At 40.4% G+C, this 14,587-nt stretch overlaps 1 protein-coding gene across 1 annotated transcript in view; it reads left to right on the forward strand.

Moving 5' to 3' along the window:
• Positions 1-14,587, forward strand: part of gatad2ab (GATA zinc finger domain containing 2Ab) — a 91,610-nt gene that overhangs the window by 31,198 nt on the left and 45,825 nt on the right. Inside the window, exon 2 of the mRNA XM_061888855.1 lies at positions 6,844-6,944. Within this exon, the coding sequence (XP_061744839.1) occupies positions 6,844-6,944 (101 nt within the window). The remainder of the gene's footprint in view (positions 1-6,843; positions 6,945-14,587) is intronic.

The following is a 14,587-nucleotide window of genomic DNA, read 5'->3' on the forward strand; positions in this document are numbered from 1 at the left end:
CGATGCTGCAGAGTCTTGTCAACCAAGACAGCCCCACAGCATCCAGAGCCTTAAGGACCTCCGGGCGGGTCTCATCTACCCCCGGGGCCTTGCCGCCGAGGAGCTTTTTGACTTCCTCAGCAACCTCATCCCCAGAAATAGGAGAGCCCACCACAGATTCCCCAGGCACCGCTTTCTCAAAGGAAGACGTGTTGGTGGGATTGAGGAGGTCTTCGAAGTATTCCTTCCACCGATCCACAACATCCGCAGTCGAAGTCAGCAGAACACCATCCGCACCATACACGGTGTTGATAGTGCATTGCGTCCCCTTCCTGAGGCGGCAGATGGTGGTCCAGAATCGCTTCGAAGCCGTCCGGAAGTCGTTTTCCATGGCTTCCCCGAACTCTTCCCATGTCCGAGTTTTTGCCTCGCGACTGCTAAAGCTGCACACCACTTGGCCCGTCGGTACCCGTCCACTGCCTCCGGAGTCCTATGAGCCAAAAGAACCCGATAGGACTCCTTCTTCAGCTTGACGGCATCCCTCACTGCTGGTGTCCACCAACGGGTTCTGGGATTACCGCCACGACAGGCACCGACAGCCTTGCGGCCACAGCTCCAATCAGCTGCCTCGACAATAGAGGTTCGGAACATGGTCCACTCGGACTCAATGTCCCGCACCTCCTTCGTGACATGTTCGAAGTTCTCCCGGAGGTGTGAATTGAAACTTTCTCTGACAGGAGACTCTGCCAGACGTTCCCAGCAGACCCTCACAATGCGCTTGGGCCTGCCAGGTCTGTCCGGCATCCTCCCCCACCATCGCAGCCAACTCACCACCAGGTGGTGATCGGTAGAAAGCTCCGCACCTCTCTTCACCAGAGTGTCCAAAACATGAGGCCGCAAATCCGATGACACAACTACAAAGTCGATCATGGAACTGCGGCCTAGGGTGTGCTGGTGCCAAGTGCACATATGGACACCCCTATGTTTGAACATGGTATTTGTTATGGACAATCCGTGACGAGCACAAAAGTCCAATAACAAAACAGCACTCGGGTTTAGATCTGGGCGACCATTCTTCCCAATCACGCCTCTCCAGGTTTCACTGTCGTTGCCAACATGAGCGTTGAAGTCCCCCAGTAGGACAAGGGAATCACCCGGGGGAGCACTTTCCAGTACTCCCTCGAGTGTATCCAAAAAGGGTGGGTACTCTGAACTGCTGTTTGGTGCGTAAGCACAAACAACAGCCGGAACTTCTGTACCTCGCGCACTAGTTCAGGCTCTTTCCCCCCCAAGTGAGGTGACGTTCCACGTCCCAAGAGCTAGCTTCTGTAGCCGAGGATCGGACCGTCAAGTGCCCTGTCTTCGGCTGTCGCCCAGCTCACAATGCACCCGACCTCTATGGCCCCTCCTATGAGTGGTGAGCCCATTGGAGGGATGACCCACCTTGCCTCTTCGGGCTGTGCCCGGCCGGGCCCCATGGGGACAGGCCCGGCCACCAGGCGCTCTCTATCGTGCCCCAAATCCGGGCCTGGCTCCAGAGCGGGGCCCCGGTGACCCGCGTCCGGGCAAGGGAAATCTGAGTTCATTTTGTTGTAATTCCATAGAAGTCTTTGAGCTGCTCTTTGTCTGATCACTCACCTAGGACCTGTTTGTCTTGGGAGAACCTACCAGGGGGCATGAAAGCCCCCAGACAACACAGCTCCTAGGATCATTGGGACACGCAAACTCCTCTACCACGGTAAGGTAGCAGCTCAGAGAGGAGACGTATTTTTGTTTAGAATACAATTGAATAAAAGGGCGGAATCACGCAAAGCTGTTTAGGTTAATGTCTACCATTTATAGAAGTACTCGCTGACGTAACAATGGCAAATCGTCACAATCATCTCAAATTTAAAACAGCTCGTTTGGCAAGAGGCAAACAAGTTTTAGTAATATCCCCGCCACATCTCCATGGTTTGAACTAAATTTTTCAGTAGTTATGGGGATCACAAATACACAAGCAGGTGCCAATAGGTACAAAAATAAGATTTTGTATTATAGGACCCATTTTTAGAGGACCTATGATCACGGTCTACATTTAACACACTTCCTTAAGGTTATAAAACTAAATTTCATTTAGGGCCACATCGCAGTTATGGTTGCCTTTTAGAAGGCCCCTCATAATACAATCTTGTACAAGTGCTTATGCTTTATTAGATTTTTTTTTTTGTGTACAATTTGATTGATAACTTGCTTTGAAATCATTAGTCAAAGTGACAAGCAGATATTTAAGTAATCCAATTTTTCCGAAAACAATGTTATACAGTGCATGATCGAATAATATTAAATTTTAAAGGAAATGCAATTTCTTGGAGTTCATACACTTTCTCTGTCAAAACAGAAAGAGCGAATGCATTTAGTAAAATGAATAAAAGTACTTTATCGACATACATTACCTGGTGATAGGTTGATTGGAAACACTAAATTGGCCCTAGTGTGTGAATGTGAGTGTGAATTTTGTCCGTCTATCTGTGTTGGCCCTGCGATGAGGTAGCAACTTGTCCAGGGTGTACCCCACCTTCTGCCCGATTGTAGCTGAGATAGGCACCAGCGCCCCCGCGACCTGAAAAGGAATAAGCGGTAGAAAATGGATGGATGGATGGATTATTTCCAGGGTTTCACGGGCTACATTAAATTATGTTGCGAGCGAGATTGGCCCCCGGGTCTTAAATTTGATGCCTGGGGTCTAAATAATATGCAATGAATACGCTTTGGTCTCCAAATGCTACACTTTCACTCACATTTATAACCTTTTTTTGAGTCTGTCTGCAAAAGGTTCATGTGTGTAGCCATTCCTTTTAGATTGCAAATTACCTCCATTCCCCACCTTCTGCAAATGTATCAGACTCGATCTTTTGGATATATATGTATATATGTATTGAAGATGAACATCATTATTTTTTTTCCCCAATCATGATTAAAAATAAACTTCATAAATATAGAAATTTGCTGGTCACAGCATTAAGTACACCTGCCTATTCTCAGATCGATAGAGAGCCACATAAAAAAAGCCAGCTTTTATCTCACTGCATGTATCACATTGGTAATACTGTGCACATTCCACGATCCAACTCTTAATGCTACCTATTCTTGTATTTCCTCAAACACATTTATAGATGTCGCAATGGCTTTGTCTTTTTTGTCTGAGTTTAGCGGTTAATCCAAATCATACTTACTTGTCCAGGTGTCATGATCCCTCAAGAAAGACTAGGTTCATTATTCGCCATCGTTTTGTATTATTTCCTGTTTATTTTTTTAGTTCAATGTTCTTTGTTGGTATGTCAGACGGTGACCTTACCCCTGTCGTGAGTAGAAGTGGAAAATATGATACATTTTCCGATGCCTCATGATTGGTACATAAATGACGCTGAATCAATGAACATATCAATGTAAATATCAATGGTTTATGCATGTTTAATAAAGTAATACAGACAGTTCTAAAATGCAGAAATAGTGTTGAAATACAGAGCAGGAATGAGAGAATAATTTATGCTACCCGTTTAGCTAACTTAGCTTAAATGTACACGTTACAAGAGAGGGTAATCAGCTAAAAGGAGATTAGCAAGTAGATGATAAGTCAGGAGAAACCGGCAACCTTTTCAGTCGTAGATATGAATTGGTAGACAGCAGATAGACGACACATCTTTGAGACGCACGGTTTTGGTGACTGAATGCAAGGTGTCTGGGCATTCTGTAGTTTTACTTTCATTTTCTTGCCTTCTATGAAGCCCGCTCACCACATAGGGATGTTTTACTTATTTTATCATTTAGCAGGCTTTTGATTGAATGATTGAAACTTTTATTAGTAGATTGCTCAGTTCAGTACATATTCCGTACAATTGACCACTAAATGGTAACACCCGAATACGTTTTTCAACTTGTTTAAGTTGGGGTCCACGTAAATCAATTAATGGTAAACTATAGGCAACTATAGTTCTTGCGTATTTAGTATTCCATGCATATATATCAATCCTGTTTGAACTCTCATACGCAACGGAAATGATGCAATACTGCATACATCAGTTGCCAAAGGAGGAGCTTTTTATACATATTATTAATATAATACATTTATAATGTATAATGAATTGGTTAACTTGGACCCCGACTTAAACAAGTTGAACAATTTATTCGGGGGTTACCATTTCGTGGTCAATTGTACGGAATATGTACTGTACTGTACAATCTACTAATAAAGGTTTCAATCAATCCATCAATGAGATCACTATACAATGTAACAACAATGTATAGTAATTGTAGATTCCGAAATAATCGATTTTGTTATTAAGTTTGTAGGCCCTGAATCGTAATCGAATAATGAAGTGCCCAACAATTCCCACCTGTAGTTGTGAATGCTTTTCTCCTCATCTGTTCCTGGTTTGCAGTTCGGAAGTTCCCCTCTTCCTAATTGTTAATCAGGAGGGTCTGTCTTCCGGCGTCATTTTCCAGACGGGTCTGATTTGTTGTTTGATACATACTGTCTGGATAAACTGTTAAGTGTTTTTCTGCAATGGCTGGCGTTGATTTATTTTGCCTGCCTTATTCCTAAAACAAATTACATTTACCTGCCAATTGCTGTATTTGTCTCTGCATCCTGGGGTCACGCCAACAGTATCAAAATGTACCGTGGTAGCATGTTAACAAAACAGTACTGTGTAAAATGTTGTGGCCGAGGGCTGGGCGATTGGTCAAAAAATAATACCGACATTTAGACCATCAAACTGACGTTAAACTGCCGTGCAAGTTATTAATTGTTTTCTACCAATAGACTTTTTTGAAGTCCCTTTTACAATACATTTCTAGTTGTGTAGTTACACAAGCCACCGGGTGGGTGAAGGCTGTTAGATGAGCAGCAGTAGAAGAAGCTGTCTTGTCACGTGACATTTCCACAGCCAGTCTGCTACAGAGAAGCGTCTTTGAAGTAAAACAAACTTCAAAGTCAGTACAACGCAAGCAGCTTTGCCCAGACTTCGGCTTCAATAAGAATGATGCGACCAAAAGGTGGTGAACATTGGGGAAAAATGGTGCCCGTTTCTGAAGGTAACACAAATCCTTTCCATGTTTTGTAGCACCAAATTGGTATAAAGTGTAAACAATACATGTTACAGAAAAGAGAGACTAAGGACATCTAAGCTCTTGACAAGGGCTACCATAAAGTGGATTTTCTTAACTGAATCATTAACAAATGTCACACAATATGGACAGGATTGTAGAAAGAACCTATGATAGTTCTGTAGTAAAACTCACCATTTTCATACGGTAAAATTTATTTTCTACATTTCGCCACACAAAGCATTGTAAATTAGGGCTGGGCGATATGACCTTTTTTTAATATCTCGATATTTTTAGGCCATATAGCGATACAAGATATATATCTCAATATTTTGCCTTGGCCTTGAATTAACACTTGATACATATAATTAAGTTAAAGTTAAAGTACCAATGATTGTCACACACACACTAGGTGTGGCGAAATTATTCTCACCGCAGTATGACGGTTCTATGTGTCTACATTAAAACATTCTTGTTCATACTGCATTTATATACGCTCAATTTAAGCTTTTATGCAGAGAAGGAAATCACAACTAAGTCAATTGACCAAAATTATTTATTAAACAGTTATTAAGCAGTGGCACAAACATTCATGTAATTTCAAAACAGAAAGTGAAAGATTTTCAGAGACATTTTAAGTGTCAAATAAAAATAAGCCGCATAATAGGAAATCAAATAGTATTCGCCCTTCGCTATGTGGTAGGTTACTACGGACGTTATTAAATTCTGTTGAGTGTTTTTTTCATACTGTGTTGATCTGGAAATGTTTGCCTCGGCATTTTGACCCGTAAACAACACATGCACGCACGTTATCGTTGGGTGTTATTGTCCAACCAACATCTCTTAGATCAGGGGTCTCAAACTCAATTCACCAGGGGGCCACTGGATGCAGAATCTGCGTGAGCTTGGACTGCGTGAAAACATTTCTTAAAATTTTTTTTTGCATACTCTTCAGCATGTCCAGTTGTATGATAACGTCCCAAATTGTATTCCAACTTTCTCTGTGCAAATAAGACACGTCGGGTCAAGCCTCTGTGCTCAAGAAAGAAATATTGCATCCCCGCCTCAGTGAACCTTTCTGTTCACTGCAGGCTTTGAAAAAGACATGTTTGGCGTTGTGGAATATATTTGTATTTAGTAAACGCACGGAGAATAATGTAATTTTCGCAATGTGTGTCGTTACGCTTGTCCTCCCTACAGCAACATGGCGGTCGGCGTATAATAGCCGGGAAAGTACCGGGATATTGAACGCAAAAAAGTGACGGCTCCCGGAGTGTTATCCGGCATCATATAGATATATATGTAGTTTTCATCATGTGAGGCCATGCAAATTAAACAATAAAAAAAAATAAATAACGGTTTGAATTGGTCCAGGTTATCAGGGACTGTTATTACTGACGGACAGGTGTCGCAGTGTGACTGCTGCCAGGCACGTAAGAAAACCCTCGTCTCCGTGGCAATGTCTCTGTCGCTTTCACTCATTTGCCGCTTTTCCACTAACGCAGGGGTAGGCAACCCATAACGTTGAAAGAGCCATTTTGGACCCAAATAACACAACGCTGTCAAGCGCCATTCATATAAAACTTGCGGGCCGCACTAACATTAAACTTTCATATTACGTGGGGGCCGCCAAATAACGTCTCGCGGGCCAATTGTGTCTGAGACCCTTGTCTTGGATAGTTTAAAATTAAAGTACCAATGATTGTCACACACACACTAGGTTTGGCGAAATTATTCTCTGCATTTGACCCATCACTCTTGATCACCCCCTGGTAGGTGAGGAAAGCAGTGAGCTGCAGCGGTGGCCGTGCCCAGGAATCATTTTTGGAGATTTCACCCCCAATTCCAACCATTAATGCTGAGTGCCAAGCAGGAAGGTAATGGGTCCCATTTTTATAGTCTTTGGTATGACTTTGTTCGACATTTTCCCACTTAAAGCCAAACCACCGCCAGACGATGGACCCCCTGCTGTTTTTCTGGGGAGTTAATTCTTCCTTCATTTGTTACCGGGTTCGCACCTTCTTTCTCTTGTATTACCACTCGCACGGCTCCGCTAGCATCACAGCTAGCGTTACCCATGGTGCTATCTCTCTGCTCCGCTAGGGCATATACGTATGTGACGTATGTAAGAAGGTGCGCTTGCTGTCTGTGAGAAGAGGAAAAAAGTGGGAAGAGCCTGTAGTGTAATGCCAACAGCTAAAAGCAACTGGGTGAGAACGTATACTCGAATATCACGATATAGTCACTTTCTATATCGCACAGAGACAAACCTGCGATATATCAAGTATATTGATATATCGCCCAGCCCTAACTGTGAGCAAGTTGCAAACTACAAAGGCTTGAAAGTTGGATGTGGAAACACAATGAATTGTGGTTCTTCCACACCTCTGAATAACTTATTTACGTGAATGAAAGCAAGACTCTTTGCTAAAGTTGTGTTCTTTTTTTGGAACGATCAAAACATTGCGCGAACGTGCAACATATTCCACTGCCAAAATGGTTGTCACGATCACGTTAGGTAAAAAAAGGATTTAGTGAGGTATGTCTTATGTCCAGTATAGAAGCCAAGCCAAGGACGGTGGGTTAGTGAGCTAATAAAGAGACAATGAGTAGCATGAATAACAGCTGTGAGACAATCAAACATGGCTTTTAACGCCATCACCTGATACATGTTGGTGTGTTCACAGCATTTTTACACTGGCAAGTTTGAATTAAAGCATGTTTTGTTATTTTGCACACTTAGCATTTAGCTTCAGTTTATGTCTATATACAGTATTTGGTGGAATAACCAAGATCACTTTGAAATACACTGTTCATTAATATGGGAAAAATTTAGAATAGAAATATTTAGTTTGAAATAGGGCTGGGAGATATGGCCTTTTATTAATATCTCAATATTTTTGGGCAATGTCACGATACACGATATATATCACAATATTTTGCCCTAGCCTTAAATGAACACTTGATGCATATAATCACAGCAGTATGATGATTCTATGTGTCTACATTAAAACATTCTTGTTAATACTGCATTAATATATGCTCATTTTAAACTTTCATGCAGAGAGGGAAAGCTTAAACTAAGTAAATTTAGCCAAACTGTATTTATTAAACAGTTATTAAGCAGTGGGACAAACATTCATGTCATTTCCAAAACAGAAAGTGCAAGATTGCCAGAGACATTTTAAAACAAACTATTAGTGCACTTTTGTGCATGATGTCACTAAGATGACATTTCAAAACAACACTAACATATAGTGCACTTTTTGTACAGAACACCACTACAATATTTTAAAACAAATAAAGTGCACTTGTGCATGTCACACAAGATATTTCAATAAGTGTCAAATAAAAATGAGCTGCATAACAGGAACTCAAATAGTATATGTCCTTCGTTCTGTGGTAAGTTCCTCCGGACATTATCTCCTTTTGTTGTAGACTATATTTTTCGTACGGTGTTGATTTGTTAATAGTTGCTTCGGCATTTTGGTGTGGCACTAAACGGAGATTTTGAGATCCGGAGTTTCAAGCAGTCTTTATTCTCTAGCAGGTGACTTTTCAAATGATGCTACATTAGCAGTGCTGCTACTTTTTGTAGCAACGCTTTTGCCGCATACTTGTTCAACATATTACCTCTTGAAGCCAAACCACCGCCAGACGATGGACCCCGTGCTGTTTTTCTTGGGAAGTAATTCTTCCTCCATTTGCACCCCCCCCTCTCTCTCTCTCGTTTTACCACTCGCAATGCACCGTTAGCATCACAGCTAATGTTACCCATGTAACTACCTCTCTGTTCGGGTAGGGCGTATGATGTTGCACACGTGATGTATGTAAGAAGGTGCGCTTGTTTATGTCTCTGTGAGAAGGATAGACAAGAAAGAGTGGGAAATGCATGTAGTGTAATGCCCGCAGCTAAAAGCAACTGTGTGAGAACGTATACTCGAATATCACAATAGTCATTTTCTATATCGCACAGAGACAAACCCGCGATATATCAAGTATATCGATATATCGCCCAGCCTTAGTTTGAAACTAATCTCACCAGTAGACACTCCAGTGACCAGCCCTGTTGATTACCTCTAAAAGGACGACAGTCTTTTCTTTCTGATGATAGATTCCGAGGTCTTGCACGCAACCGAAGTTGGTTTGTCCATGAGCCTTTACCGACTTTGCATTCTGAAATGTTTGGCGTGTATATAAATGGACTCTGTTGACGATGGAAATGAGGGACACTTTAAGCAGACTGCTCAAATCTTCTCTATTGAATGTACACCTATCGATCAACTCTACCAATTTTACTCATTTTTAGGTGGTGAGATTTTGATAAAGTCCTTTTCTTTTTTTTTTCTTTTACATGATCCATTTTAATCCAGTTTGTTGCTCTATCTAAAAATACCGCTGGTTGACTATAACCATGAATACAAAAACTTTGTCCAGCAACAATGGCTACCCATCCCCCACAATGCATTGCGAAATCCTGTGCCCTTTCGAGCCCTATTGTTCATCAGTGCTTTCACTTCCATTAAAAAAAAAATACATATTACCGGCATGGGCGGATCTCACTTATATATGATCTTAATTGGCAGCTGTCCCTAATCGGAACATCCTTAATTATTACAATTTATAATACAAAACAATATATCCTGTGATACATATTGGAATGTGGATTTCAGACCATATCGCAAATCCATACACACAGTGAAACTATTGCCATTCTTGTTTTCATATTCCATGGCTATTAGTGTAATGCTAACCCTGTAAAAGAACCATTACCAAACAATATTTTTAAAGTCATGTTTTCTATTTCTTACAAAATTTCAAAATAAAGGCATTATTGACTAGCTTGTCTTTAATTGGACCATAAAGCTATGACTGGAAAAGCTTAGAAGCTTAAAATGGCTGTTAATGTGTCGGCTGACTGGCCCCAGTCATCTCCCAGTGGGGAAATCATTATGGAGCTGGAGATAAGAGGCTCGTACGCTACCTGAGGGGGGGTGAGGGTGTGAGCCGTTGCCATTGATCTTTCCTTGTAGCACTGGACACAAAAGGAGCTAGGCTCTGTAATGTCAAACCAGGTCAGGACATTTCCATTTGCTTTCACACACAAAAAAACAGGCTAAGAGATGGTCTGTGTATAAGCTGAGGCTCAGAGATGTACGGTGTACAACGTGTTTTGTCGACAAAAAGATTGATGTTTGCCTATCCAGTCCTCTCAAAAGAATTGCAAGTACTGTATATTTCATGTATTGATTTACACAAGCTTGCGTCAAGGCAGAATAGAGTAGATGCTCTCCCCCCTTTTTTGTCCAACATGGTTGTCTTTTATTAATGATCGGGCTTACTCTTAGTAAGGCCTCGTTACTCTGAGGGCGAACAAGAGGAACATCCACTTCTACCACAAGGCAGTCTGCAAGTAACAACACAGCTCACCATCTGTGCTTGTTGGGATCTAGCAGATTCAGTTCATTTTCAGATAGGACTATCATTGAATTGTATGAGTGTCTTGTTCGCTTAGATAATTTGATGCAAGTTCCTCACCATGTCCACTCAATTCTTATTGCTGGGTTGCAATCACATGAGCTAGAGGCACTTCTGTTTTTCAGGCAATGGTCTAGAGCAGACCTGGGCAAATTAAGGCCCGGGGGCCACATTTGGCCCGTTGAGCTTTTCAATTTGGCCCACTGGACATTCCCGAAATTTTTTTTTAGATGCTTAAGATGGAAACTGTAGCTGCCATTATTATGATGTGCAGTCATGTTTTCTAATGACCGTAAGTCTTCAACTATACAATGTATTTCAATGGTTGGAATCTGCTTTTATGGATGATAAACCAGTTACTATGGTCATCTAATTAGTTACTATGATCATCTAATTAGTTGCTACGGTCATCTACGTCACAGCAGCTCAGACGAGGCTCCAAGCAGTGTGGGTGGGAAGCATTTCCCCAGACGCGGAAGGAGATTTTCACAACAAAAAGTTCTATAGCTTAGTGATACATAGAATAGAATAGAATAGAAAGTACTTTATTGATCTCTGGGGGAAATTCAGCAAATATCAGATGTATAAGAATGTATGTGGGTTTATTTTGTACCCTTAGCATTCATATTTCACTCTTTGTTGCATTTGTGTTCCGTTTCACTTGATTGTAAAATATGTCCATCGAAAGGTGGTGTGACATTCATATTTTGTCAATATTCAATGTTTTATCGTTCATAGAAAAATGCAAACTTCCATTACGTTTAAGGCGGTCTCGGATAATGTTTTTAGAATTCAATCAGACATTATTGTGAGGTTTTCTAGAAGTGTTCCTAAAAATTGATATATCGCCCCCAGAAACATTTTTTTCTTTAAATGTGGCCCCCGAGTCAAAATAATTGCCCAGGCCTGGTCTAGAGTCCCAATAGGCTGCTGTTTATTTACCTGCATCACTGCAGAGTTGGGAGTATTTAAAAGGTTTACAAACAAATATTTAGGCGATCATGAAAAAAATATTTAAAATGGGATGGAATGGATTTATGCACTGTTGAGATTTTTTTTGAAAGATATAAACCACATCACCAAGATGTTTTTGCTCGCTAAGATCTTATTTCATTTGACACAAAGATTTAGAGTAGAAAAGATTTGAGGCACATCATGTCTTTACATCTGGAGGGGTCCACAAATTAACCATTAGCCTCTTAAGGCCCAAGCTGTTTGTTTACATTGTTTTTTTTTTTTTATCTCTCTTTGCTATTAGGGCTTACTGGACCCTAAGTAGAATAAAAACTAAGAATCTTCTTTTGATATGATGTACTTAGTCCATAAGTAACAAACGTGTACTTGAAGTTGAGTGACATGCTAATTCTTATTTTTACACTTTTTTTCCCAAATTCCATTGTATGTTATACTCTTCTGACACCACCAGATGGCAGTATAAGTGTCCACGTAACTGGCCATAAGACCCCAATTCAGTAGTGTACACAATTTTGGAAATAAGAGCTAAAATGTGCTGTCCACGCATGTGGCCACTAAACCTTTAGAGGATGAATATTAATCGATACAAAACAAAGTTAGATCCGTGCATCGTTAAGTAACATATTTAATTGACATATGGTACATTGCAGCTTGGATCGTGACGCTAATGAAAAAAAGGATAAGTTTGTTTGCAGTTAATTTCATGGTACAAATATTAGTTTCATCTACAATTCATGTCTGCCATTGTTTTAATGCTATAACATTTAGAATGTGTCTCATTATTTAGGTGTAGATGTCCCTATTGTTCAGCAATGTTTGCTAGTGATATCAAGATTCATATCCTGTTGAGCCTGCAAGAGATTTATTAATCTAGTTTACGAATACTATTAATGATTTTTTTTTTATGCAACGAATAGCACCAACGACTTTATGATCTGGTCAAATAAAGCACCTGTCTTTCCTGCACAACAACTAAGCTTTTAGTTTGTTATTAAAATGACAGTATTAATACAATGGATTAGACCAGGAGTCGGGAGCCTTTTTGGCTGAGAGAGCCATGAAAGCCAAATATTTGAAAATGTATTTCCGTGAGAGCCATAATATTTTTTAACACTGAATACAACTAAATGCGTGCATTCTTAAGACCAACATTAGTATATGTCTCTTATCCTTTTTAGTAACATTGTTATTCTAAAGCTAACCAATAATAAATATCATACTTCTTACCATTAATGCGACTTGTTGAACAGGTGCGATAAAAAAATGGATGGTTGGACTAATATGCATGAGAAAGTTTTATAATTTGAACGTTATTTTTAACACTTTGATTACCAGCAGAATGATTCATTACTTATCGTGTTAAGCAATGTCAGCTAAGATTTATCTGAGAGCCAGATGCAGTCATCTAAAGAGCTGCATCTGGCTCTAGAGCCATAGGTTCCCTACCCCTGGATTAGACCAGCAATCACAGTATTTATTACTAGGACTTAGCATTACGTTAGTTTATTTGCACAACCAGGTCTTTGTAGATAGTTAGGCATCGCAACCATAAAAAAACCCCAAAAAAACTAATGTGATCCTTTGTCCTTTTTTTATGTTTAGTTCTGGTATCAAACAATACTAACATAGAGAATAAATTTGATTGCATCACAGAAAGTTCCTCAAACTAATGATATTGTATATATAAAAAAAAACATTTTACAAAGTGATAGCTGCAGACACAAGCATGGTCCGATTGTATTCCACAGAATGACAGAAGTGATACTTTTAAGAGCCATTTCCTTCAACGCGCTTTGTTTTTTCCCCTGACTTTATTACCTTTTATGAATAACTTATTTCGGGATTCTATGAAAGCTCTTTTCTGTCTCTATACTAGATTGACTTGAACACCCACGAACAGAACAGCAATACGGCATTTTATGTTTGAATTTTACACTCACTCTTACTTGTTTTAATGCCCAAGCTGGTTGACCATCATGTGAATTAAGCCGCGAAGAAGCAAAACGGATGTGTCATTATATGCAGCCCAGCAATTAGGAATACACAATAATTATCGGACCAGTAATTATTGGGTTACTATTAGGAATGATAACGGTACACCAATTTATCCAATAACTATAAGAATAGTTAAGATAAATATATTTTTTTAAAAGCTTCAATGAGGCGAGATTTTTGTACTGTGCTGTGAGGGGATAGGGTGAGCAAATCAAGTGCTCCTACCTTTTAAAGTAGGTCCAAAGCTTCCCCTGAGCTCCCTGGAGAAACAAAAATGGCATAGATGGTTGACTTCTTTCGAGGAAGACATCTTGCGTGCCACCTGCACCAAAAACACTGGGTTTAATCCAGCACATCATACCTCACTAGCCACCCAAAACGTCACAGCGGTCAAAAAGGAAAATATATGAAATATGATGTAATCGCCACACTTCTGCATATGCTGATGAATGGAAAAAAAATTACTAGTGACTCGCAGACACATGATCTTACTTACCCCTACAATAGTATCATGTTTGATTTGGATTAGGGACGCAACGATTAACGGTATTAATAATAACCGCTGTAAATCTCTTGACGATTGGTAAATAAATGATGAATGGGTTGTACTTTTATAGCGCTTTTCTACCTTCAAGGTACTCAAAGGGCTTTGACACTACTTCCACATTTACCCATTCACACACACATTCACACACTGATGGAGGGAGCTGCCATGCTAGGCGCTAACCAGCACCCGTCAGGAGCAAGAGTGAAGTGTCTTGCTCAGGACACAACGGACGTGACGAGGTTGGTACTAGGTGGGGATAGAACCAGGGTCCCTCGAGTTGCCCACGGCCACTCTCCCACTGGTAATAGTTTTAAATAGATTTTTTGGAAAAATCACGATGGCCGCACTTTGCTAAACTCACAAACTGAAAGGATATGACACCGAGGTGTTTTTATGGTGTGTTCAAAGGTCGTTGAACAGAATACAGCGGCCTTTTCAACACTCTAATTAATGAAGAATAAGGAACACAAACCATGTAAAATAGATGGCTTTCTAACAGTGGGCCTCTTTATTTTATCATTATTA

Source organism: Nerophis ophidion, linkage group LG26 (genome assembly GCF_033978795.1).
Source record: "Nerophis ophidion isolate RoL-2023_Sa linkage group LG26, RoL_Noph_v1.0, whole genome shotgun sequence".
In the NCBI taxonomy this organism is placed as follows: Eukaryota; Metazoa; Chordata; class Actinopteri; order Syngnathiformes; family Syngnathidae; genus Nerophis; species Nerophis ophidion.